General features: G+C 37.6%; 1 protein-coding gene and 1 long non-coding RNA gene across 3 annotated transcripts in view; one reads left to right on the top strand and one right to left on the bottom strand.

The window, feature by feature from the left end:
- Positions 1-1039: 1039 nt before the first annotated feature.
- The window catches only part of LOC122144141, a 38323-nt gene continuing 12542 nt past the window's right edge, over positions 1040-26820 (bottom strand). The window contains exon 3 of the mRNA XM_042754840.1: positions 1040-3820. Coding sequence (XP_042610774.1) covers positions 2760-3635 — 876 coding nt within the window. The 5' untranslated portion in view covers positions 3636-3820 and the 3' untranslated portion in view covers positions 1040-2759. The remainder of the gene's footprint in view (positions 3821-26820) is intronic.
- LOC109048584 lies at positions 14508-18714 on the top strand. 2 transcript variants are annotated; one of them, XR_006159558.1, is made up of 5 exons: positions 14508-14654; positions 15503-15582; positions 16479-16572; positions 17540-17648; positions 18543-18714. It is a non-coding gene; the product is annotated as an uncharacterized LOC109048584 (long non-coding RNA). The 2 variants fall into 2 exon arrangements; XR_006159559.1 differs by having other exon boundaries at positions 15486-15582.

Here is a 26820-nt window from a genome sequence, read left to right as displayed (position 1 = left end):
AGTGTGTTAAACACATCTTAATGAGTCTGTGTCCAAGTTATGGATGTGTAGGGAGATGCCTGCCCTTTTGACTTAGTACTGACTCTTCTTTTCTTTCCCTTAGGCTCAGTAGGTAATGTGCTTTGAGGTGGCGCTGCTATCAGCTGATAGAGAGGTCTTGCCAGGCGAGAGAAATTGGGTATGTAGGTCCTATAATAGGAGAGGAATCCCATCATTTTCCTCAGATCTCCCACTGTAGCTGGTTTTCGGAGCTTCAGGGCCTGTACCGGGGGCTATTTCAGCTGGGTCCATGGAATATCCATCCTCAGACACAATACGGCCCAAGAACCGCACTTTCCTTTGGAATAGTTCACATTTGTGTGGGCTGAGTTTGACTCCATGTTTCTGGTATCTTTGGAGGACTGTGCGAACATGAGCCACATGATCATCGAAAGAGGTACTATGTACAAGGTTATCATCCAGGTAAGGCTGACAGATAACATCTCTCAGATCTTCAAGGCAGGCTTCCATGTTCCTCTGGAAACTCGGCTGGAGCTGAACTAAGGCCAAATGGAATCCTGTTCCACTGAAATAGTCCCCAGGGTGTTATAAAGGCTGTTAGGGGTCGGCTCTCGACATCAAGGAATCCTTGGTGATAGGCCTTCCCTTGGTCCAAGACCGAAAACCAAGAACTGCCGCTCAGGGAGTCCAGCATATCCTGGATCCTGGGAATGGGGTGCCTGTCAGGTACAGACTTGCGATTTAATTCACGATAGTCACAACAAAGTCTCAGGCTCCCGTCTTTTTTCCTCACACAAACGACTGGCGAGGAGTAATGAGATCTTGATTTGCTTATCCACCCTCGGTTCAGAAGATCTTGAAGGTACTCCTTCACCTCCTGTAAAAGTGGCTTGGGCACAGAAATATACGTCTTTTGCACAGGTGATTTGTCATGGAGTGTAATATGCATGTTGAGTGAGGGGATGCAACCCAACATCATTATCATCAAAAGCAAAAGCATTGCACTCTTCCTTTAACAGTTTGTCGTACAATCTGTTGCTGTGACTCTGTTAAGTGTTCAAGTTTTATTGGTGGATCCCACTGACTGGGTCTCTTTGATTGATGTGGTGTAACACTCACCCCACATTTCTGCACCGTGGATGTTGGCTGTTCTATCACCTGCTCCATCTGAGTATCATTTCTCTGGAAAGAGTCTGTTGTTATTGGGTAAGTTGTCTTTACCACTTCCAGGTGGCCAAGGATGAGTCGTGGCGTAAGTATGACTGGGTGACTGGCTGTATTAGCGATGGCAATCGGCACTTTTGGTGTCTTCCCATTACCAACTTTGACTATGCCTTCCTGCATTACTAAGCCCTCTGGTAGTGGTGATGGTTCACTTGGAGCGAATAACAGACTTTGTTCTTGAAATTGCCCCCCAATGTGTGCTTGTGCATAGACAGTGGTTATTTGCCCTGCGTTGAGCTGGATCCTTTGTTTACCAACTCGCACCATTCCAACTGTCACATTTGAATTTACAGTCTTCAACAGCTTAAGCATGGATCTAGCCTTATTTATTGAAATAGAGAAAGCTTTGCTTACCCTACAGACAGTATTGGACCGTGGTCTCTGTTTCTCCCACCTGCTAATTATCTCCTCAATGATATTGCAACCGATGATAGGGTTTTCAGCCACGCTAATATCACTTGCCACGAGCATAGGTACCTGCAGGGTCCCTTCTGTACCTGGATCATCACTTAATTGGAAGCTCACTTCCACCCAGCCATCAAAAGGGATCTCTGTGCGATTGGCGGCCAATCCGGTCAGTGTCCCTGGACCCAGGAGCTCCTCAATCGGTCTGACAGTGGTATGTGGTAAATGTCGTTCTCTCCAGTCTGCGTTGATAATACTGGCTTGGGCTACTGTGTCCCATAAGGCTTCAACTGCGACATCATTGAGCTGGCAGTGGACCAGGCACCTTTTTCCAATAATGTTCAAAAGTTTAGGCGTGGCAAGGGACAGAAACTTATCAACAGAAGTGGTCACATCTGGGTGAGTAACAGGTTGAATGTTATTTTCTTTACTGTCTTGCTTGCTTTGACCAGGTCTGGATGTCTGTCACGCTTCTGAACTCGTCTGGGACCCGATGGCAGAATGGACTACTGGGGGGTCCAGCTCAGCAGTCCCCTCCCGTTTCCCGATGCCGGCCTCCGTTGTCGACAACCCCGTGACAGATGTCCATCTTGTCCACAGCGATAACAGTGCCTGCACTCTTCACCTCTTTGGGCCTCCTGGCATGAACGGCAGCCTTTGGGTCTCCTCTCAGTTCGAAGTGGAGTCATGGGTGGGTGAAACTGTGATCTGGTCGCTTCCATTGTCTCTCTGAACATTTTGGTCATTTCCATGACGTTTGCTCTGAGGTCTTCAATTGCTTTAGCAGTGTCATTGTCAGTCTCTTTGTTTTGTATCTGTTTCTTCTTGTCTTTGCCAGTGATAATGTCTTTCATTAATGTCTCTTTCCTCTGTCCTTGAGTCTCCATCTCGCTACTCGAATGTCGCTCAGTGTTGCAGACATGTTCTACTGTTTGAACTTCACTTAGTCTAAGAGGCTTTGGAGTCACTGCTTTCTTTAACTTAGTTTGTCTCTCCAATTCCAGATTAGCAGCTTCACCTATTTTCTCAATCAACACTTCATCTGCTACTTTAGGATCACTGAGGTATGGTTTGACTTGGAACTTAACTGCATCATGTAAAAGGCCTGTCTCCACAGAGCGAAGAAACTTTCATTGGATGAGCTCAGGGCTAAACTGTTCTCCATCCTGCTCATCTCCAGATGTCCACAGTAGTTTCTCCCTCAGTTCAATGGCTCGGAACAGAAAACTTTGAGCAGACTCTTTGGGTTCCTGAGAGATGTTCATGAGCCTGTGCAGTAGATCAGATGAAGAGTCTATTTTATAATGTCCTCTGAGGATGGTCTTTAATGTGGAAAGTGTGAGATCTCGCTTAATTTCAAGGAGTTCCCTGAGGGGAAGGCCAGGACTCACTGCTCTGATAACTGCTTCAATGATTTCCGCCTCTGCGTACCCCTTTCTCACTCCTGATTCGATCTGGTTGTTGAGGCTAGTGTATGACAATTTTTCCTTTTGGCCAGCCTCTCCAATCTGTCCGAAGACTCGGAATTCCCTCCTCAGAGTAACTTCAGGAATCGTTTCGTGTCTTGTGACTTGTTCTTTCACACTCATTTTATCTTTTCCTCTCTGATGTTTTTCTTCAAGTAGCCCAATCTGTTCCTCTAATGCACGACGAGCATTTGCATGTGTCTGCTGTAGTTCTGCATACTCTTCTCTTAGCTTCTCTATCTCAGACTGGGTTACTGGTGACACTTTGAGCTCGGCTGATTTCTTAAGGGACTCGATGAAACACAGAAGTTCATTAAGGCTCTCTGCATATTGTTCCTCTTCTAAACTTTCCTCAATTTCATCCAACGTTCCCTCTGCCAGCCTTATCAGCGCCCGCCTCGTTTGACCTGCGAAACCTTCACCCGATGGCTCGTTGCACTTTAGATAGAGGCAGACTTTTATCAGTTCAGGCTTCTCTAGCATCAGAAACTTGGAACTAACGCAGTCTTGAAGTTGTTCCATTTTTTTCTTGGTTTGCATTCAGTCTCTTTAATGTACTTTATATAATTCTCTGTATTGATGAATCTTCTGTTATTTCTAGGTTCGTCTCAGGGAGGAACTGTCTCTCTCACATCCAATCAGCAGTCCCCTCCTGGCTGGCTCGCCATGATGTTGCACACACAGAAGAGGCGGAGACTTCTGGTGGCACATATATTGTTTTATTGCTGTAAATACACATAAACAAAGATAGAAATTAGTTATCTTTCAACTGTGTATTAGTGACTGCCAGAGTGGCTTCTTCATATATCAATGTATATATATATATATATATATATATATACCACACACATATATATATATATATACATATAGTTATGACATAATATATCACACACTTTGTTTATCAAAAGAAAATGAGAATATATTGCTGAATACTGTCTGTAACAGATTAACATTTTCATGACATCAGACAGACAGTAATACTCAATAACCATACACAAACTGTGTATAAGCACTTTGTTTCCTTTTTAGTAGGCTATTTCTCTCTATGTGATCTGTTGTAAACAATCTGTATCAGCATTTAGTTGTCCCTTTCCCATGACAGATATACAGAACATAAACGTAACAATAAACAAATATCAACTCTTTCGAGTGATTTTAATTATATTTTCTGACGACATTAGGCACTTATGTCGTAATGCATCACGCGGCCTCCACCAGCGCAGCGGCGTCGGCCGCCTCCCAGCCGCGATTGCGCAATCCATCGCGCGGGTGCAGCCGGCCGTACTTCAACCGCTCAATGTATCGATTTAATATACACATTCATCAAACTAACACATATAACTAACGCATAAATATTTTATGAACCCAAACTGTGATGCCACATCACTCATCTTACCTGTAAATACAAATAAACAAAGATAGAAATTAGTTATCTTTCAACTGTGTATTCAGTGACTGCCAGAGTGGCTTCTTCGTATATAAATGAAGCTCTATGTCCTGCGGCTCACGATCACCCTCTAGCGTCACCCGCCAGTGGTCTAAGTGATGTTCAAGTTAGCATCATTGCACAGTACTATATACAAATATATTTGCATATACATTTAACGCAAGAACCATATTTAACAAATGATAACTAATAATACTAATGAGAAACAACACATACATGACTACTTGAATCCATATCACTATACCAACATCACTATTCTGATCTGTGAAAACTTTCACAGTTCAGTACGGGTCAGCTGACCCATCCCAGGGTCACTAACATCGCTATTCTGATCTGTGAAAACTTTCACAGTTCAGTACGGGTCAGCTAATGGTTCCCTGGGTCACTGACATCAATATTCTGATCTGTGAATACTTTCACAGTTAAGTACGGGTCAGCTGAGGTGATAATTTCGTGTTATTTAGTGTTTCTTTGTAGCAGGAACTGGAGCACTTATCAGGATAGAAGAAAAGCGGATGGGGAAAAATACGGTCAAATTCTTGAGGAAAATCTCTGCTGCCTCTGCCAGAAAGCTGTCAACGGGAAGAAGGTTTACCTTCCAACATGACAATGACCCAAAACACACAGCAAAAAGTTATTACACAGTGTTTGGATGACTGAAATCCCATTGAAAATTTGTGGAATGACTTTAAAAACCCTCTGGAGTCTAAGGTATTTTTGGGGCCTGGAGAAGTTTTGTCATGCCCTGACATTTTGTGCTTTTTTCAGTTTCTTATAAAATATCTAAATGGCTAAAGTCTAATCTCACTGTAATCAGCACAAACTGGGCTATAATAATATGTGAGCACATGTATGTACATGATTGTGTTTTTGAGAAAAAAAATGTTATGCGTGGTTAGTGAAAAACTAAAAATGTTAAATCACTTGAAAAAGGCAATAAACACATACAGAAAAAATTGGTTCCTAGGACTTTTGAGAACTGGAGCTTGTAGCCTATAATTTTTTTTTTCTAAATGATGTGAAAATCATCTTGTTTACTCACTTACAGAAAACAATATATTGATTTAATTTTCTAAGACACTTTTTTGTTGGTAAAAGTCATAGGCGAGTAGGCGTCAACTAGCATGAATTCACACCTGAGAAGACAAAGGCCTGCATAATGAGCTGCATAAAGAGCCATTCAGTCAGCTGTGTCAACTGAGAGGGGAAGAGTTACAAGAAAGAATGTGAGGACAAAATAAATGTATATAATTTTATGTTTGTAGTTTATTTAGAATATATTTAATTATCCCACAACATAATTTAATATTCACCTTGTGAGTGCAGTTAAACAGTTTATTAGGAAAAATCAAAGCTGACTTTCAAACTGAATTTTTTGCATCATTACTCCCAGTCACACAATCCTTCAGAAATCCTTTTAACAATCTTATTTTCTACAAAAAAAAAAAAAACATTTATTGTTATTATTATTATTATTATTATTATTATTAATGTTGAAAAGAGCTGAGCATATTTTTTTTTCAGGTTTTTTAGGGGGATAAATTTGTTACATTTGTTACAGTTACATTTTATTTTTGTTACATTATATTATTTACATCAAGCTTTTTGAATGGTATAGGTAGTGTATATTGTTTATTGAAACTTCATAATATTTCACTTGATTATACATTTAGTAGTCAGGAATAATATTTTGGAAAAAGTCTTTGGAAAAAGTCTAAACTAGTAAAATGTTTACACGTTATGTGAAAACTAGTACAAGTATATAAATAAATAAAAAGAGACTTACTCATGTTTCTCTGCTGAATAAAGTGCTTCATTCTTTTTTTCTGAGAAAATCCAAATCTCAAACCTCAAACCACATCACATCTTTTTGGGGGGAATTATGTCTTATTCCTCTCATCGCGAAGCAAACAGTAAAATAAAAAAAAACTTGAAGAACAATCTCGCTGCGTTGTCTTCTGTTGTGTAGGCGTATTCAAAAGCCGCGCGCTTCAGTGAAACATTTGAGCGCGCTCGGCGCGGGGCGTGGTCGCATTAGAAGATAATGAAGGAGACGTGAACACGGACATCGCGTTGTTTTCATATGGATTACTTTATCACAGAATATTGTTTTTGCAGCACTTGTTTAGTTTAAAAGAAGACATGTCAGGCTTTCTATAGATATCTCTCTCATGTCTCTGTGTTGAGTATTCACTGAGTTACAGTTCATTTTAATGACGCATTTGTAAATGAAGATCAGCGCAGACAAAGGCTGCAGACAGCACTCCTTGTTTGTTATCTTTATTTTATAAATGCACAAAGTTTTTGTTGTTATTATGTCTGTATACAAAAAAAGTAGACCCTTTACAGATTCGATTGATGTATTGCTCTTATCTGTACGATCAAAACTGAAAGTGTAATTTAAGTTCTTTTCGGGGTTATCAAACAAAAATGCCTCAAAACGCGTATACGCGTTAATCGACTTCAGAGGGTTTAAGACTGAAGTTCACAAATGGTCACCATGAAATTTAACTGAACTCGAGCAATTCTGCAAAGAAGAGTGGACAAATATTAAAGTAGATGTAGAGATGTATCCTAACAAACTAAAAGCTGTAATTAAAGAGAAGAAAAAACACCCAAGGGGTTGATCCTTTTTACAAATTTGTGATTTTTTTATTTTTTTTTCCTCTGAGATGTTGGTTTTATATCTTACATCCACAATTATCTTGGATGTTATAAGTTGCAGTGAATAAACAAAACAAAAACTGTCAATCTTCATTTCAGGCTGCAAAGCAACAAAATGTGAATGTATTAAAATTATATATATATATATATATATATGTGTGTGTGTGTGTGTGTGTGTGTGTGTGTGTGTGTGTATACGGTCACCGTATTACATTCTGTATTACAGAAGCTTAGAAAAATATTTACAAAACATAATGACATAAATTCACGCCGGCAGAACTTTGACACTTCACAGATAGGATAGCGACTCTTTATGGCCATGATAAATCAGAAAAATGTGCAAAGATCAAAATGTAGAAGAAGATCAATTGCCAGTGCATTGAAAATCATAAGTTATGACTGAACACACAAATCATAAGTTATGACTGAAAATATATGCATAAATTAATTTGATCCTATTACCTATTAATAAATAAATAAATAAATAAATATAATATATACACACACAAACACACACACACACACACTGAACTGTGAAAGTTTTCTCAGATCAAAATAGTGATGTAAGTGACCCTGGGAAGGGTCAGCTAACCAAAACTGACCTTTGAAAGTTTTCACAGATCAGAATAACGATGTTAGTGACCCTGGGATGGGTCAGCTGACCCGTACTGAACTGTGAAAGTTTTCACAGATCAGAATAGTGATGTAAATGACCCTGGGAAGGGTCAGCTAACCAAAACTGACCTTTGAAAAGTTTTCACAGATTAGAATAGCAAAGTTAGTCACCCAGGGAACCGTTAGCTGACCCGAACTGAACTGTGAAAATTTTCTCAGATCAGAATAGTAGTGATGTTACTGACCCTGGGATGGGTCATCTGACCCGTACTGAACTGTGAAAGTTTTCACAGATCAGAATACCGATGTTAGTGACCCTGGGATGGGTCAGCTGACCCGTACTGAACTGTGAAAGTTTTCACAGATCAGAATACCGATGTCAGTGACCCAGGGAAGGGTCAGCTGACCTGTACTTAACTGTGAAAGACCCAACAAATCATAATACCAACTTTAGTGACCCAGGGAAGGGTCAGCTGACCTGTACTTAACTGTGAAAGTTTTCACAGATAAGAATAGCGGCTGTTTAGTGCCCCTGGGATGGGTCAGCTGACCCATACTTAACTGTGAAAGTTCACAGATCAGAATAGCGATGTTAAGCCGCGTTTCCACCGCTGGAACTTTACCCAGGAACTAGGGACTTTGGGCTGGTACTTGGTGTGTTTCCACCACAGGAACCAGGAACTAAATAAAGTTGCGGGTAAAAAAATGCCCCTCAGAAAGTCCCTGCTGGGGAGGTAGTACTTTTTCAAAGTTCCAGAACTTTTGGGGACGGGACTTGGGCGCTAAACATGCTGATTGGTTGAGTTCACACAGCATTGTGATTTCAACCACAATTTATTCGGATCATTTTCAAAATATTACTGTTATTGTGTCATGAAATGTAATTTTAAAAGTATTTTAGGCGAGAATGTAGTTGTTTAAAATTCAAATCTGCAGTTTATTTATAAAGACAGCGCCTATTTAAAAATGTGTTCCGCAGATTTCGGAGACGATCAGCTTCACGCGATCAGCGGGAGCTCAGTGATCATGTATCCCCGGAGAGCAGACCCACCTCGGCTAGTCCTTCTGATATGTGCCGCTGGCTCTGATGTCTCTTTAGTGGTTAAACATAAAATATCATTCGTTTTGGGTAAATCTGACAGGTAATCTTTGGTCTGTATTCAATTTATCTATATGTTTTTATATCGTTTCATTTTAATGGCTGTATATATAAACATTTCCCTGAACTAAGTACTTTTCTGCAGCTATTATTATGTTTAAATGAAACTGAAAGGAGGCAGTGGTATTTCATATCATATTTCGTTTTATTGTAAATATACAGGTGCTGGTCATATAATTAGAATATCATCAAAAAGTTGATTTATTTCACTAATTCCATTCAAAAAGTGAAACTTGTATATTATATTCATTCATTACACACAGACTGATATATTTCAAATGTTTATTTCTTTAATTTTGATGATTATAACTGACAACTAAGGAAAATCCCAAATTCAGTATCTCAGAAAATTAGAATATAACTTAAAGACCAATACAAAGAAAGGAATTTTAGAAATCTTGGCCAACTAAAAAGCATGAACATGAAAAGTATGAGCATGTACAGCACTCAATACTTAGTTGGGGCTCCTTTAGCCTGAATTACTGCAGCAATGCAGCGTGGCATGGAGTCGATCAGTCTGTGGCACTGCTCAGGTGTTATGAGAGCCCAGGTTGCTCTGATAGTGGCCTTCAGCTCTTCTGTTGGGTCTGGCATATCGCATCTTCCTCTTCACAATACCCCATAGATTTTCTATGCGGTTAAGGTCAGGCCAAGTTTGCTGGCCAATTAAGAACAGGGATACCATGGTCCTTGAACCAGGTACTTGGTAGCTTTGGCACTGTGTGCAGGTGCCAAGTCCTGTTGGAAAATTAAATCTGCATCTCCATAAAGTTGGTCAGCAGCAGGAAGCATGAAGTGCTCTAAAACATCCTGGTATAAGGCTGTGTTGACCTTGGACCTCAGAAAACACAGTGGACCAACACCAGCGGATGACATGGCACCGCAAACCATCACTGACTGTGGAAACTTTACACTGGACCTCAAGAAATGTGGATTGTGTGCCTCTCCTCTCTTCCTCCAGACTCTGGGACCCTGATATCCAAAGGAAATCCAAAATTTACTTTCATCAGAGAACATAACTTTGGACCACTCAGCAGCAGTCCAGTCCTTTTTGAAGCGAGACGCTTCTGACGCTGTCTGTTGTTCAAGAGTGGCTTGACACAAGGAATGCGACAGCTGAAACCCATGTCTTGCATACGTCTTTGTGTAGTGGTTCTTGAAGCACTGACTCCAGCTGCAATCCACTCTTTGTGAATCTCCCCCACATTTTTGAATGGGTTTTGTTTCACAATCCTCTCCAGGGTGCGGTTAACCCTATTGTTTGTACACTTTTTTCTATTACATCTTTTCCTTCCCTTCGCCTCTCTATTAATGTGCTTGGACACAGAGGTCTGTGAACAGCCAGCCTCTTTTGCAATGACCTTTTGTGTCAACGCCTTGGGCAAGGTGTCAAACGGTTGTCTTTTGGACAACTGTCAATTCAGCAGTCTTCCCCATGATTGTGTAGCCTACAGAACTAGACTGAGAGACCATTTAAAGGCTTTGCAGGTGTTTTGAGTTAATTAACTGAGTGTGGCACCAGGTGTCTTCAATATTGAACCTTTTCACAATATTCTAATTTTCTGAGATACTGAATTAGGGATTTTACTTAGTTGTCAGTTATAATCATCAAAATTAAAAGAAATAAACATTTGAAATATATCAGTCCTATGTGTAATGAATAAATATAATATACAAGTTTCAATTTTTGAATGGAATTAGTGAAATAAATTAACTTTTTGATGATATTCTAATTATATGACCAGCATCTGTACAGTGAGGCCAAGGCGAGCTGACTAATGTTATCAAGTACGCTGCTGTTTGCAGAATTACCGGATTTGCGTCGTCGCGGACATCACACTCCCGAGTCGAATGCGCAAAGTCCGAACTACCGAGGATGCAAGTCCAAAATTTGCGTACTTTGTATTGAGAAACTATTTGCCTAATCTTCACGGTACTTTAGACTGCGGTCTAAACAAAAAAATCAACAGTACAATTGTTCAAAGTAATTCCTGTGGAAAAACTGTCACACTTAAAATAGTTCCCTTTAAATTCATTGGAAACGCGGCATTAGTGACCCTGGGATGGGTCAGCTGACCCGTACTGACTACTGAGTTGTGAAAGTTTTCACAGATCAAAATAGTGATATTAGCTACCTTATATATATATATATATATATATATATATATATATATATATATATATATATATATATATATATAGATATATATATATATATAAGGTCATTTACCTAATGGATTGGAAACAGTTATTTATTGAAACAGCAACCGTATGACCATATTATACAAAAAAAACGGGGGGCAGAGCAAAGAGAAACACGGCCACGCGATAAAATGCTATTGTGAAAGTTTTCACGAAACAAGCTCGACCTAAAACAATGTTCTTTTATTCCAGCAGTCTGCGTGTTTATTGGTAATAGACGTTAAACATGAAGAATGCCTTTGTTTCACATTCCTTACTGGCGGACTTACCAAGGGGTTTACTGGCAAGAGCTTTGCTGTGAAAATATCCACAGATCAAACTGGTGAAGATGACACAGGTTTCATTCCTCTAAGTGTCCAACTTTTGGAGCTACGAAAAAAAAAAAATTATTTCGGACGGTGCCCCCCCCCCCCCCCCCCAAAAAAAAATTATTTTGGCCCAAAGGACAGCGTCACCTTAATTCACAAATCAGCGAGAATAATATTCGGTATTATTTGCATGTCTATGACAGTGCACTGCGTATTTATAGCCAAAAGAATTCTGAATATCAAACCGCAAACTATCTTTACTGCAAAACAGTGAATTAACGAGGGAAAAACTTTTTTCACGCAATAAATCGCAACTATTAATTTAGCATTACAAATAAAAAAACAAAATCTCACCTTCCTCACATTCTTTGTGTTTCTTGACACAAATTCATGTAAGGTCTCCAGGCGGCTGCATTGACTCAAAATGGTGATGACTTCTCTCAGTATTTCGCGGTCTCCGTGTATTGCCCCTCCCCCAACATACAGTATCACTTAAAGACATGAGTTAAATGAACTTTTACAAGCCAGACAAAACTCAGAAGTAGTCAAGACAAACATATTACTTTATGTTTACTTTTCAATAACGTATAAACTTAAGTTCAATATCCAAAACTTGACAAAATGACAAATTAAGTTAAAGAGGAAAAGTAAGTTCATATAACTTATTTGGGCTATGATGTTTTACAGTGCATTATTATCAAAGAACATTTTCACTGACTTCAGTCTAGCCAGAGTTCAAGCACAAAAACTCACATTTTAATCACTTTGAAATTAACCTCTTACATCGTTCGCACATCTGCATCATCTGCCTTAGAAGGGCGGGGCTTAACGCACCTGTCAATCATTGCGCTGAATCAGCAGAATGAGACGAACAACAGACATGGCAGGTGTTGTGCCCAATTCTGACCCCCTGCTAGATTATTACCCCCCTAGTATTGGGAGGTTTAGAAGTAGGTTTGGGGGAGGGGTTAGGATTAGGGGTGGGGTTAGGATTAGGCAATCAGGTAGCGATGCTCTGTAATCCGGTATAATATTGACGAACATTCCCCTCAGACACAACCCACTTATTCCAGGAGATATAACGTCGATTTGTATGGGTAAGTGTGCGTCTATGACTGATTGTGAGTACCCGTTTTAATCATAGCCAAACCCTCCTTGGTCATAGTATCATGTTTCATTGCTAATTCGATGTTATGCCGCTGTTGCGGAGTTAGTTTTATCTCACAGTATTAAGGCTAAGCTAGCGCATTCAGTGCATTCTCATGCTCTGTTCAGGGACGTCATTAGGCCTATTTTAGGGGGGCTGAAGCCACCCCAAAATGTTCCTAAGCCCCCCTAAAATGATAATAAGAACAACAAAAATAATTCGATTTATCAACAACCGTATCCTCGTTCATATTTAGACGCAACAAATGATATATATCCAGCTACAAAAAATAGCCGAAATGTCGGAAGTTGGACAGAAGTACAAAGAGTAGCTGTGCTATCAAGATGATGCACCTAATAAAACATTGTTTTTGTTGGGTAAATGTAAATCAGATGAGTGTATATAATATAAAATCGCAGAAAATGCAGAACATATACTGTTACATTGTAGAAAATATAGGGAAGAGAGGAATAGATTAAAGCAAAAGATAATTCAGATTGGAAGGAAATGGAACCTTGAAGGTGTTTTGGGAACAACAGGAGAAGGGGTTAAAAAAAAATGCAGGATGCTGTCGTGGAATATTTGAAGGATACAGGGATGTATTATAGGATTTAGATAGAATATTTTTAAATGTAATTTTTTTTTTTAATGTAAAGTAGATTCATATCCATGATGCATACTCCGATGCAGTAGGTGGCGGTATGCACCTGATAAGCCATGGTTGCAATCCGCCATAAAACTAAGAAGAAGAGGATGATGATGATGCACCCCTGGATGCACCGCACCGTCTCGTTGCATTGGTGTGAACTGGCAGCTTTCAGCGCGTTGCAGACCGGAGCGCTGCAAGTAACTGGAGGATTCCTCTCGTCTCGTCGTAACTCTAGTTTGGTCTGAACTCGCTATGCACCCTCCCGCCCACACACCGACCGATACACACGCTAATGGTGAAAGGAAGATTGATAAGTGTCGTGATACAGAGTGAAACTGTACGTTGTTTTTAATTACCTGATTACCTTCTTGAGGTAAAGGAAAGGGGATATTTTGGTTGGTCATCAATAACCCTGCTGAAAAAAACAATAGAAACCATTACAGAATTTATAGTGATTTTAATGGTTATAATGGGAATGCTGTTGGTTTTAATGGACACTGTAATGGTCCCTGTGGGTCTCTATTGGTAATTTGCTTCTTCTATTGGTGGCGTGTATTGTCTATTAGATACCATTAAGGACCAACAGAACACCTTTGGAAGCTTACGGTGGTATCTACTGGACACCAGTAGAAACCATTATGACTCCAATAAATTAAGTGGTTTCTTTGGAAAACTGTAATGGTCCTTAGTGGGTAGGCTAGACTGCTGACTACAAAAAAAATGTAAAAAAAATAAATGAACACACAAACAATAGAAACCATTACAGAATTTGTAATGGTTTTAATGGTTCTAATTGGAATTCTGTTGGTTTTAATGGACATTGTAATGGTCCCTATAGGTCTCTATTTATAATTTGCTTTCTTTTATTTGTGGCATGTATTGTCTATTGGATACCGTTAAGGACCAATAGAACACCTTTGGAAACTTATGCTGGTACCCACCCAGCACCAGACGTCATTCGGACATCGTTTTTTTTTTTTTTTTGCTAAATCTCGGCCCGTCATGGCCTTCTTTTAGATCAAAAATTGACGTTGAAAGTTGTTTTTTTGCTTGTTTCGTCGGATTTGGTCCAACTTTTGCCCTAAACTCAGCAATGGTCTTTGTTTTGTCTTTATGATTTGGTTCCAATATAGCCCCAAAATCTATGTTTAATATTAGGTTTTGTTTGGTCCATCTGATTTGGTCCAAATTTAGGCCAAAATAAATGTTGAAAATAACAGTGAAATTCTGCGTGACTTCTACGTGCTGTAATGGGCGCGCGCGCTGAACTGGAGCGGAGGACGTCACCATGGAAACGAGGCGGCAGCCCAACCGTCAAGCAGCTGAACGCTGACTCTCAATGTGGTTTTCACTATTGTTTTTTAGGTAAGTTTTCGTCTATATAATTACACAAATAGTACATTAAAGTGTTTCTGACACTTTATTTCATGTAAATGATACGCTTCCGTTTAATATTTACTTTATAGAAATGGTTTAGTGTCGTCAGAAAAAGTCCGTTAGCATCTACACTGTAAGGCTAACTACAAGAGGTAACGATAAACTTGAGCTCTTATTTATTAAGTTTGGGCTTTATATGTCATCTTATGTGTGGATGAGCGCTCTCTCGCTCTCGCTCTCTCTCTCTCTCTCTCTCTCTCTCTCTCTCTCTCTCTCTCTCTATATATATATCTCAACGGATGAATGGAAGTAAGCTAATTAATTTAACCTAAAAGTATGCACTGTACAGTTAACGTTACATCACTTACAATGGGCTGAAAACTTCAGGTTTTGATCTTTCATAGTAACGTTAAACACATAAATACCACTTGTTCTGTTATTTCAGAAGTGCCAGAAAAGAAAAAAAAACCTCTATGACACAGGAGATGTTCCTGATTTTAAAATTTCTGAAGGGAGATAATGAAAACACAGACACACACACACACACACACACATATATATATATATATATATATATATATATATAAACTAAAATGTGTGTGTGTGTGTGTGTGTGTGTCTGTGTTTGTTTGCTTGTTAGTTATTTTGATGTCCACGCTGTAGGAGCATTACTAAATTAGTAAAACTAAAATGTTTCCGTCTTTTTTTTTTGTATATATTCTGTCAATTATTATTTTTCTTTTCTGCATTTCACCTCTGCTATAGTTTATTTATAATAAACATGTCATTGTATAATGAATATTGTTGTCTCTGTGACAGTATGCTTATGTTCCCAGGTTCTTCCATGCTGATGGCTGTGCTCTAGAGTCATATCTCCTGTCGAAGAACATTTTTTAGACATTATGAACCATGAAAAGTAAGTAATTCCTCAAACATACCACTACCATTCAAAAATGTAAGGGTCAGATTTGTAAAAATAAATATTTTATGCTCACCACTGCTGCATTTATTTGATTAAAATACAGTAAAATAGTAATATTGTGAAATTACCATTTTATAACTATTTTCTATTTCAGTATGTTTTAAAAAGTGATCAAAGCTGAATTTTCAGCATCATTACTCCAGTCTCCAGTGTCACATAATCCTTCAAATATTAGTCAATTCTTATAAAGTGCAAGAAGCTCTTACAAATATTAATGTAAATAGTATTTTTTTTCCTTTGGTGATTTGTATTGTATACCCAGAATGCAATGCACAATGAAGTAGATTCCCATTCTCTAACTCCAAGCTACACACTCTCACACCGTGTCTACACTGGACGCACCAAAGTGACTGTTGAAAAATCATTTGAACTTTGTCAGTACATCATAAATAGAAAGAGGCATCAGTTTACCGTCTGTGATTTGTTGTGTCGTGCCGTGCCACATCCAGTGTAGAGAGCATTACTGATTAAAATAGGCTCTGTTGTATTTTGTTGTGCCGTCCAGTGTAGACACAGTGTTAGAACTCTTATTAAATATCATTACATATGACGCATGTATGATGCCATTCATCACTGATAGATCTTTTTCTATTTCATCGATAAACCACAAGGTAACTGTAACATATTTAAACAATATTAATAAGAATAAATAAAAATGCATCTGTGACTTACTGTAATATTGCTTCTTATTTTTCAGTGGGTTGAAAGTTCTTATTAAACACATAGCTTTATTCTCATCTCTGTGCATTTTCAGACGTTGTGCATATTTCTGAATCAAATCTTTTTTAACTTTTTAACATCATAATATTGGTTGTCTTCTCTTTTGTCAGAGTTTAGCTCCAACCCCAGTTAAGCAGCTGATCAAGGATCACCAGAAACTCTGCAGAACATTGGTCCTCCAGCCCAGGACTGGACACCAGTGTTGTAAGTCATCAATCTAGAAGTTATCCTGCCTCTTTGAAGTGTCATGTTCAGAATATATTACAGGAGATCTCTCATTGTCTCTTAAGGTCCACTCACATTCAGAGTTTTGCTCCAACCTGCATTGCACCTGAACACATTAATCAAGGTCTTCAGTTTTACTTACTATTAGTGTTGTCACGGTACCAAAATTTCAGTATTCGGTACCAATACCAGTGAAAATCCATTGTACTCGGTACCAATTTCAGTACCAAAGCAAAACACAAAAACATACTAATTAATTTTTTATTATTATTATTATTATTATTAGCTGCACTTATACTAACAATTAACACTTATACTAACAATTAACTAACAAAACAGCGTTCATTTCAATCCGACATTCAAATGTTTATCAGGATATATATACACAATTATATATATCCTGATAAACATACACAGAATGACAGTCAATCACTGATCTTTATTGAACTGCTTTTATAGTTTTAATAATTACTTTATTTGTAATGAACACAATAAAGGGATTTTACAATGGATTATTTGTTTTTTTTACTTGAATGCTTTTGTTCAGATGTAAAATAAAAATTGAATTATTATTAAGAAAAGAACTGCAGGAAAAGATGCAATGTTGCTCTGTGATTTTGCTTTGGAACCTTTAGAAAACTTTAACCTGATTTTTCTCAAAATTGACTTTGCCAACTCTTTCAACTTCAAACTGGTGTAGCTCAGTAATTTTTTGTCAGATTTCAACAAATTATACATCATTTTGAAGGACTATTAATGAGAATAATAATAATAATAAAAAAAAACGCATTTTTGCTCATTGTGAATTATTTTGCCAGCACAGGTCACACATGCTACTTAATTTCCACTTGAGAGTGGTCAGATTTAAAGTCTGAGATTAGTCCATCAGTTCTTGAATTTCAATTTGTATATATATGTGTGTGTGTGTGTGTGTGTTTGAAACAAGAGTGTCTGTCTCAGAAGCTGAAGAAAAGAGGCCACACCTCAGAGGAAATAAGCGCCACCTAAGTGTACAGAAATAAGATCAGTGACAAACCAGATAAAACTTCTCAGTGGTAAGTATTTACATATCCATATCCGAATGTAATTACTACAACCTCTTATATGATTTGAAGTAAATAGAGACTATGTACCATAAAAAAGTAGACAATGTAATTATTCAAGACTATTTGTGACCCTGGACCACAAAACCAGTTATAAGGGTAATTTTTTAAAAATGTAGATTTTTATATCAATAATATTAAGAATTAATTTTCCATTGATGTATGGTTTGTTAGGAGGACAATATTTGTCTGAGATACAACTATTTGAAAATCTGGAATCTGAGGGTGCAAAAAAATCTAAATATTGCGAAAAAATATTTGAAGTCCAAAGCAAAGCATTTTTTTAATCAAAAATTAAGTTTTGATACATTTATGGTAGGAAATTTACAAAATATATTCATGGAACATGATCTTTACTTAAAATCCTAATGATTTTTGGCATGAAAGAAAAATCGATAATTTTGTCCCATACAATGTTTTGTTGCCTATTGCTATAAATAAACCCCAGCGACTTAAAACTGCTTTTGTGCTCCAGGGACACATTTATTCACTCACTCATAACAACAAACAAACACTGAACTACACCTAAACCATTGAGATATTCAACACAGCAGACAATAATTAATGACAATATGCATCTATTAAAGCAGCGTATAAGATAAAATAAAAATTATCTGCTTTAAAAAATGTGTCCATGGACAAAAGTTCATATCTGTCAAGAATTTGAATCTGCTCAAAGTGCCCCAAAGTGTTGGACGAATTTAAACATGATGATGTTTTGTCAACAACTAAGTTTTTGCAACTTTTTTGAGATTGCCATATAAATATATGTATGGATAATCTCACATACTGGTAATGTGGTTTAAGTGGTACATTGTCCTAACAAATTTTCCTTCTCTTTTGCAGGTCTAAGACAGCTACAATGAAGCCACAAATGCAGTTCATAGTTCCTGTATTTCTATAATGCATTAATGAATAACAGTAATTAAAAAAAAATTTAATGTCAAGGTTTTGTGTTAATTCCAGCTATGTTGAGTATTCTGTGAATAATTTAGATTTTAGGTGCATATTCTTAATTCTTTGCAAAACAACCAGAACTGTTTGCTATTGAAAGGTTGGTATGTAGTTTAAATAAAATAAAAATGATATTCTTGACAAAACCTGTGTATAGTTGTATTAATAATTTAAATTATTTAATTAATCAATGGCCTAATTACCAGTTATCAGGTAAACATTAAAATCAGAACCAATACAAAACTGCAACGGAAACCAATAAATATGTGCAAATAAAGACCAATAGAATCTTGTAATGGAACCATCAGAACCAATACAAAACTGTGATGGAAACCATTAAATATGTGCAAATAAAGACCAATACAAACTTGTAATGGAAACACCAGAACCATTACAAAACTGTGATGGAAACCATTAAATATGTGCAAATAAAGACCAATACAAACTTTGTAATGGAACCATCAGAAACATTACAAAACTGTGATGGAAACCATTATGTGCAAATCGTGACCAATACAAATTTGTAATGGAAACCTATACAAACCAATAAATCCTAATGGAATATGCCCAAAACACACTACGTAATGGAAACCATTTGGTAATGGTTTTAATGGTTAATTGCTGATGGGTTTGTAGCAGTGAGTATCTTTATTAAAGTTACAAAAGCTTATCAATAAAAAACATACAAAACAACTGTAGTCTAGCTAGAGTGAACAAGCAAAATACAAGAAATGGTTAACTTAGCAAGCTAATCACAACTCTTTATTCTTTGACAATAATATAACCTCTGTAATGGGCATATTCTAAAACAATATCAATCCCCATAGAATGTTGTTGTCACTGAAAACTAAATGTCAGGGTGTTAATGCTATTACCGTTGTATCCTTCAAGCAGATGAGATGGATATTCGAAGATATTTTAGCAGAGAGAAAGAAGCAGCCGCAGGCTTGTATGTGAGTCAATCCTAGTGACGTTCCTGTTTACCATTATAATATCTCAGTTTGTATTGTCACCCAACTGCATATGTTTATTTATGTGAGTTTGCTGCTATACTGAACCTTATTCAGTTCTGTCAGTGTATATATATATATATATATATATATATATATATATATATATATATATATATATATATATATATATATATATATATATATATATTATTCTTAAGCATATTGAGAGATTGTATAATTTGATATAATTGTGATTTGATACACTGATTATTTCTTTATCTCTGTTTATTGTAGAACCATAAACACGCATACCCAATAAACCTCTGCAGTATTCATTAAACCCCTTCGAATCTGACTCTTAATCCACTCCTGTGTCCTGATTGACACACGGAGAGGAAGGCTAGAGACATTTGAACCTCTTTAGAACTACAATCCTGATTTATCTACTTACAGGGGTCATATGATGCTGCTAAAAAGAACATTATTTTGTGTATTGGGTGTAATGAAATGTTTATGTGGTTTAAGGTAAAAAAAAAACCACACACATTATTTTCCACAAACTACATACTGTACATTATAGTTTCTCCTCCATGCCCCGCCTTCTGAAACGTGTCAATTTTCACAAGGCTCATCTCTCTGAAAAGAGAGGTGTGCTGTGATTGGCCAGCTACCCAGCGCATTGTGATTGCCCGAATACCTCAAGCGTGAGACAGAAATGTTATGCCTCTTAACATATTGTGATGCCTTGTCCGGCCCGGTACGACTAAACATAAAACCCACTATAAACGTGATATAAACATGATTTCTAGTCATGTCTTCTTTTGGAAGGCAAAAACAGTTTCGCTTGAGGGCGGCTTGAGAACGGTGCGGAAGGCGGATTCTGCAAAGGAGCGTACCTTGTGTTTGCAGCAACCTCATGTTACTAACTATCCCTGGGCTGGATTTGGCGATCCACAGTGTAAAGTTGATGTATTTCCTCAGCGACCAGCACGGATCAGCTCCAGGCATGACGAAGTGGATATCGTCATCTTTTGGAAGGCCAAACAAAGTTGTTTCGCTTTGACAATGAAACACACACCGTCTATACAACATGGCGGTGGCAACAACAATACTACAACGAGAATAAAAGGTACGCCTTCTTTCTTTGCGTGAACATCTGGGTGGCGTTATGCAAATCTTCCCAAATAGTGACGTAGAGATGTTGTGGCGTGTTAGAACGAGCCGTTTCAGGGAGGCGTGGACAAGTCTGAACTTTTACAAAGAATATCTCTTTGGATTTGAGACTTCAGTCTTTGCAACTTCACAGATCTTCTTTATTCAATAAGAGCTTGTAACACTCCAAAGAGAAAGGAAAATTTTAAATCGTATCATATGACCCCTTTAACAGTCAAAAAGCCTCTGATTGTTCATTGCATTCATAAGCTCAACAGAATCGTGTGTGATTGGTTATAACAGCTGTTACTTCTTGCCCAATTTGTTAATGAAAACAAGGGTATAATCAAAGGAAAATCTGGAATTGGGATAGCCTCCAAAACCAAAAAAGATGCGTTTGAAAACATATGTGTGCTAATAAATGCAGCATGTTTGTAAAATGCTCATATTCTGAGGCAGATTGCCTGCAACAGCCATTTTAGGATAGTTTGTGGCTTGGTCTTATAGTGACTTAGGAGTCTTAGGAGTTTCACAGACTTAGACTTAGCGCTAAAACACTTTGTGAAATACTCTTAGAGCAAATTTTTTTTTCAAAATTTAGGACCGACACACCCATTATTTTTAAGATTTTCTCCTAAATCGGCAAGTTATGAGTTACTTTTATTCTTAAGATGTTTTGTGAATACGGGCCCAGGACGATTTCAGTCAGATTCAGCTTTATGTGTCTGCATCAAGTCAGTAACTAGCTTGAATCTGGAGTAGTGTTTTAATTAAAGTGTTCATCGTTTAGTTTAAATGTGCACTGTAAAAAAATGCAACTACTCATTTTCCAGTTTATGAAACCTTTTGAGTCTCAAATACTAAAAAATGCTATTTTCTTGAAACTACATAAAAATCCTTCTCAGTCCAACAAAATTACCCCAGATGTTGCTCCAACTCAGTAGGGGTAGCTGCAGCTTGGAGCAATGGGCATGCCAAAAGGTTTCTCATTGGTAAAAGGAGTTTTACTGTTTTGGCCAATCAGCGGTAAACATACGTGTACGTAATTTCCTTAAGACAAGAGAAGGTGGCGGAGGTAAAACGTGGTGTAACTCATCATATGTTTATCTATGCTTTATGTGCCACAAATATGTATATTACGGTAGCTTGTAACAATACGATCATAATTTATTTTCTTTTTCGTTATATCTTGCAGCTTTAGTAATTACAGTAGTTTATTCTTGTTGACAGACACGTTACAGTGAGACAAAACAATGACTACATATGGATAGAAGGCGAAGCCTTCAGAGTTGGTCGTTTGTATCGGTGTCCTTTTTGTGCAATACTGTACAGAATACATCTTGTAAATATAATATGTAAGGTCCACGCACTCTGTCCAAGGAAGGTATCCGGTGCTGGCTGAAGGTTTCTTGCATGTTCGCTCTTTTCAGCACGCAAAGTTATTCAGTTTAGGTTAAACTCAAATCTGACTCCATTTTATTATCTAATCTGACTCCATTTTAGTATGACCTCGAATTTAGGTTGAAAGGCAAATTGGTTGATTTAATACTGTTATTATTCTGACATTTGATTATTCTAGTTGACTTTACTTTATATTTACTCGTTCATTAGGAATCTATGTCGCTCAGGGTGTATCATTCCGGCTGATGTACATGTACCCCATGATCACAAACTCTCCAGTCTGATCATTAGTCAGAGGTTATGATACAATGAAATGTATACAATTTGTTACAATTTAAAATAACTGTTTTCTATTTAAATATATATTGAGAGAAGTAATTTATTCCTTTGATGGTAAAGCTGGATTTTCAGCATCATTACTCCAGTCTTCAGTGTCACATGATCCTTCAGAAATCATTCTAATATTCTGATTTGCTTCTGAAGAAACATTTCTGATTATCATCAATGTTGGAAAACAGTTGTGCTGCTTCATTTTTTTCAGGATTCTTTGATGAATAAAGTAAATTAAAACAGTACAGTGTTTATTTAAAACAAATGTTTGTTCTAACATTTGATAATTGATAAGACATTGATAATAATCAAAAATGTTTCTTGAGCAGCAAATCAGTATGATTTCTGAAGGATCATGTGACACTGAAGACTGGAGTAATAAAAATTAGCTTAGATCACAGAAATAAATTACATTTCACAATATATTCACATAGAAAACTGTTGTGTTAAATTGTAATAATATTTCACAATATTACTGTTTTTACTTCTCTCAAAGACGTAAAAAATCTTACTGACCCCAAACCTTTAACGGTAGTGTAAATTACAAATATGTTGTTCCACCTACTTAAATGGTAAAGAGACTGCCTGTTCTACAAATAATACATTTACTAAGGGATCACATGAAACACCTCATCAATAAATTGATTTTTGAGAGCATTAGTGGCAGTGTGTCGATTTTTGTTTATTGATTGGTGAAGTGTATCATGTGTCTGAGCACCTGCCTAAAGTTTTTGGATGTGCTTTTATTAAACCTACAACTTATCAATAAAACAGATATACAGTACAGACCAAAAGTTTGGAAACATTACTATTTTTAATGTTTTTGAAAGAAGTTTCTTCTGCTCATCAAGCCTGCATTTATTTGATCAAAAATACAGAAAAAAAATTAATATTGTGATATATTATTACAATTTAAAATAATTGTTTTTAAATTTATTATACTTTAAATGATCATTTATTTCTGTCATGCAAAGCTGAATTTTTAGGATAATTATCACATGATCCTTTAGAAATCATTCTAATATGATGATTCATTATCAAAGTTGGGAAACAGTTCTGCTGCTTAATATTTTTTCAGGACATGTGATACTTTCTTAGGATACTTTGATGAATAAAAAGTAAAAAAAAAAAGAAGCTATGTTTTTAAAATATAAACATTTTGTAATAACAATATACACTACTGGTCAGTAATTTGGGGTAAGTATTTTTTTTCTTTCTTTTTTTAAATAAAATCAATACTTTTATTCAGCAAGGATGTGTTAAATTGATAAAAAGTCATAGTAAAGAAAATATATTATTAGAATATATATTATTAGAATTTATTTTTTTTAATAAATGCAGTTCTTTTAAACCTTTTATTCATCAAATATATTAGACAGCAGAACTGTTTCCAACACTCATAATAAATCAGAATATTAGAATGATTTCTAAATGATCATGTGATAGACTGGATGTTACATGTTACACTGAAGGCTGGAGTAATGATGCTGAATATTCACAGCATCACAGGAATAAATTATTTTTTTTAAAAAGTATATTCAAATAGAAAACTATTATTTTAAGTTGTAATAATATTTCACAATATTACAGTTTTTTTCTGTATTTTTGATCAAATAAATGCAGGCTTGATGAGCAGAAGAAACTTCTTTCAAAAACATTAAAAATAGTAATGTTTCCAAACTTTTGGTCTGTACTGTATATAGCAAAATAAGCACAAATGGGGGCAGCAGCAGCTATGGTGCTTGGACTGTAGTGAGGTCACACAATTCTAATACCAAAGATTTATCAAAGTCCACTAAAGGAAGTAGAACTTTTTTGTATTTTACTTTGAAATAGCCTTCCTAATAATATTTGGGGCTCAGACACGCTCTTTTAGTTTAAATTAGATTAAAATACATATTTTAGTATTCACACAATACATCTAATAACCATGCACTCCAGTTATATGTGATGAAATAATCTTTTGTCTGAAATAATATGAACAGCAGCAGCTATTTTAAACTTTCTTCTTTTGATTTCCTGTTTCTATCTCAGGATGCCCATCCCAAGGTTCCTAAAGATTACACCAGCTCCAGACTGAATCCAAACTAACTTGTGAAGACTTCAGATGACCCCAGTGCTCACAAAGACTACAGACGACGGCAACTGTACATGGACACACAAAACATTGGACACACAAATCTCTGAGTTATGTATAAGGGTAAATTTGATGATTTTCAACCTGCTTTATTGTAACGTCTCTTATATCAATAAATCAAAAATATTTAAACTAACAATATATACTCTCTCTGAGTTGTGTACCTACATGTCCCCTTTTATTTGTAAGCAGCACTCCGCAGGATCATGCAAAATTAAATTACGAGTTTTGACAAAATGACACCATGCAGGATCTAAATGAAAAAATGCTGGTTTGCATAAGTTTTGCTGGCAAATAAACGGTATCTTGGAAAAAGAAAAAAAATTGTTCTTTTACGTTACCAACATTGTAACAATACAAAATGGATTAAACATTTCTTAACTTACCCTTTAAAAATGAAGGATAATGTTAACTGAACACAAAACTAGAGACTTGTTTAGTAAGATTTTATCAGAAAATATTTTAGAATTTTACGCAGCTTCACATGGTGGCTTGGCCAGGGTTTGGTAAACCTCTGCCATCTGTCTCGCTCTCTCTCCCTCTCTCCCCCTTCTTCTCTCTCTCGACCTATCCCTCTACCCGTCCACCCAGCCCTCCAGGGGGGGCGGGACTGACTGCTGCTGGGTCGGACGCCGATCCTGTTTCTCTTCTCTTTCCACGCCAATCGTTTACCCCACTCTCTGCCACTAGAGTGGGCAGGGAGGTCGGGGCTGGCCTGTTGGCGTTGCGGGGACCCAGAGCATTTCATGGATAGGTGTCCAGTAATGGAGGTGAGGATGATGATTCAGGTCCTGGATGTCCCACAGGCCGCACCCGGTCAAGCTGGCTGGTACCAAATACCTGTGAGTATCAAGGGGGGTACCTATCAGGCCTTGGTAGATTCAGGATGTAACCAAACCTCGATCCACCAAAGGCTGATTTAACCTGAGACATTGGATACAATCCACTTGGTTAGGGTGTGGTGTGTGCACGGGGATGTGGTGGAATATCCCGTAGTGTCTGTCATTATCCAATTCCAGGGACAAAAACATAGTGTTGAGGTGGCAGTTAATCCGCACCCTCCGGCATCCAATAATTTTGGGAACGAATTGGCCAGCGTTTACTGAATTATTGGGTTGTTTGTGCATGGATGCCTCTTGGGGGGAAAATGCACCGGAAGGGGGGCGCGCGAGTGCAGGTGGGAGAGACTAAACGGGGACCAATGAGTTCTGCTTCAGGGGAACAGAGCGAAATCGAGAGACTCATTCACTCAGAGCGCGATGACTTTCCCCTGGAGCAGTCTCAGGATGAGACATTAAAACATGATTTTGAACAGGTCCGTACCATCGACGGTCAGCCTCTCCAGCCTGCCTGCATGCTTACCTATCCGTATTTTGCTATTATAAAGGATCGGTTTTATCGAGTGACCCAAGACTCTCAGACAAAAGAAGATACAACCCAGTTATTAGTTCCAAGGAGCCACAGGGAAATGCTTTTCCAAGCGGCTCATTCTAATCCAATGGCGGGGCACTTAGGACAGGCAACGACACTAAATCCTCCCATTAATGCAGGTCCCCTTCGAGAGAATTGGTATGGACCTCATTGGGCCATTAGAGCGATCAGCAAGGGGACATCGTTTTGCATTAGTCATAGTGGATTATGCAACACAACACCCCGAAGCATCTCCGCTAAGAGTGTTGCTGACACGCTGTTTCGTTTAATCTCTCGAGTGGGGATTCCGAAGGAAATCCTCACTGATCAAGGCACAGCGTTTATGTCACGTACTTTACGCGAACTTTACAAATTATTGGGCATTAAATCGATTCGTACCAGCGTCTATCACCCACAGACCGACAGCCTGGTCGAACGTTTTAATCGCACGCTTAAGTCCATGATTCGTAAATTCGTCCAGGTAGACGCCAAGAATTGGGATAAATGGTTAGAACCCCTGTTGTTCGCTGTGCGAGAGGTCCCGCAAGCCTCCACAGGGTTTTCCCCCTTCCAGCTTCTCTATGGATGCCAGCCCCGTGGGGTGTTGGACGTCCTAAGGGAAACTTTGGAGGACGGACCATCTTAAAGTAAAAACGAAATTCAGTGTGTACTGGACTTGAGAACAAAACTCCACACTTTGGGGCAGCTATCGATGGAGAATTTGTTGCAAGCCCAGGACAGACAGAGAGCCGGCTATATAACAGGGGGACTAAGTTGCGCAAATTTT

The sequence above is a fragment of the Cyprinus carpio genome, unplaced genomic scaffold (assembly GCF_018340385.1).
Source record: "Cyprinus carpio isolate SPL01 unplaced genomic scaffold, ASM1834038v1 S000006603, whole genome shotgun sequence".
Lineage (NCBI taxonomy): Eukaryota > Metazoa > Chordata > Actinopteri > Cypriniformes > Cyprinidae > Cyprinus > Cyprinus carpio.
The sequence above is the reverse complement of the archived record's forward strand: the minus strand, read 5'-3'. Positions and strand labels throughout refer to the sequence as shown.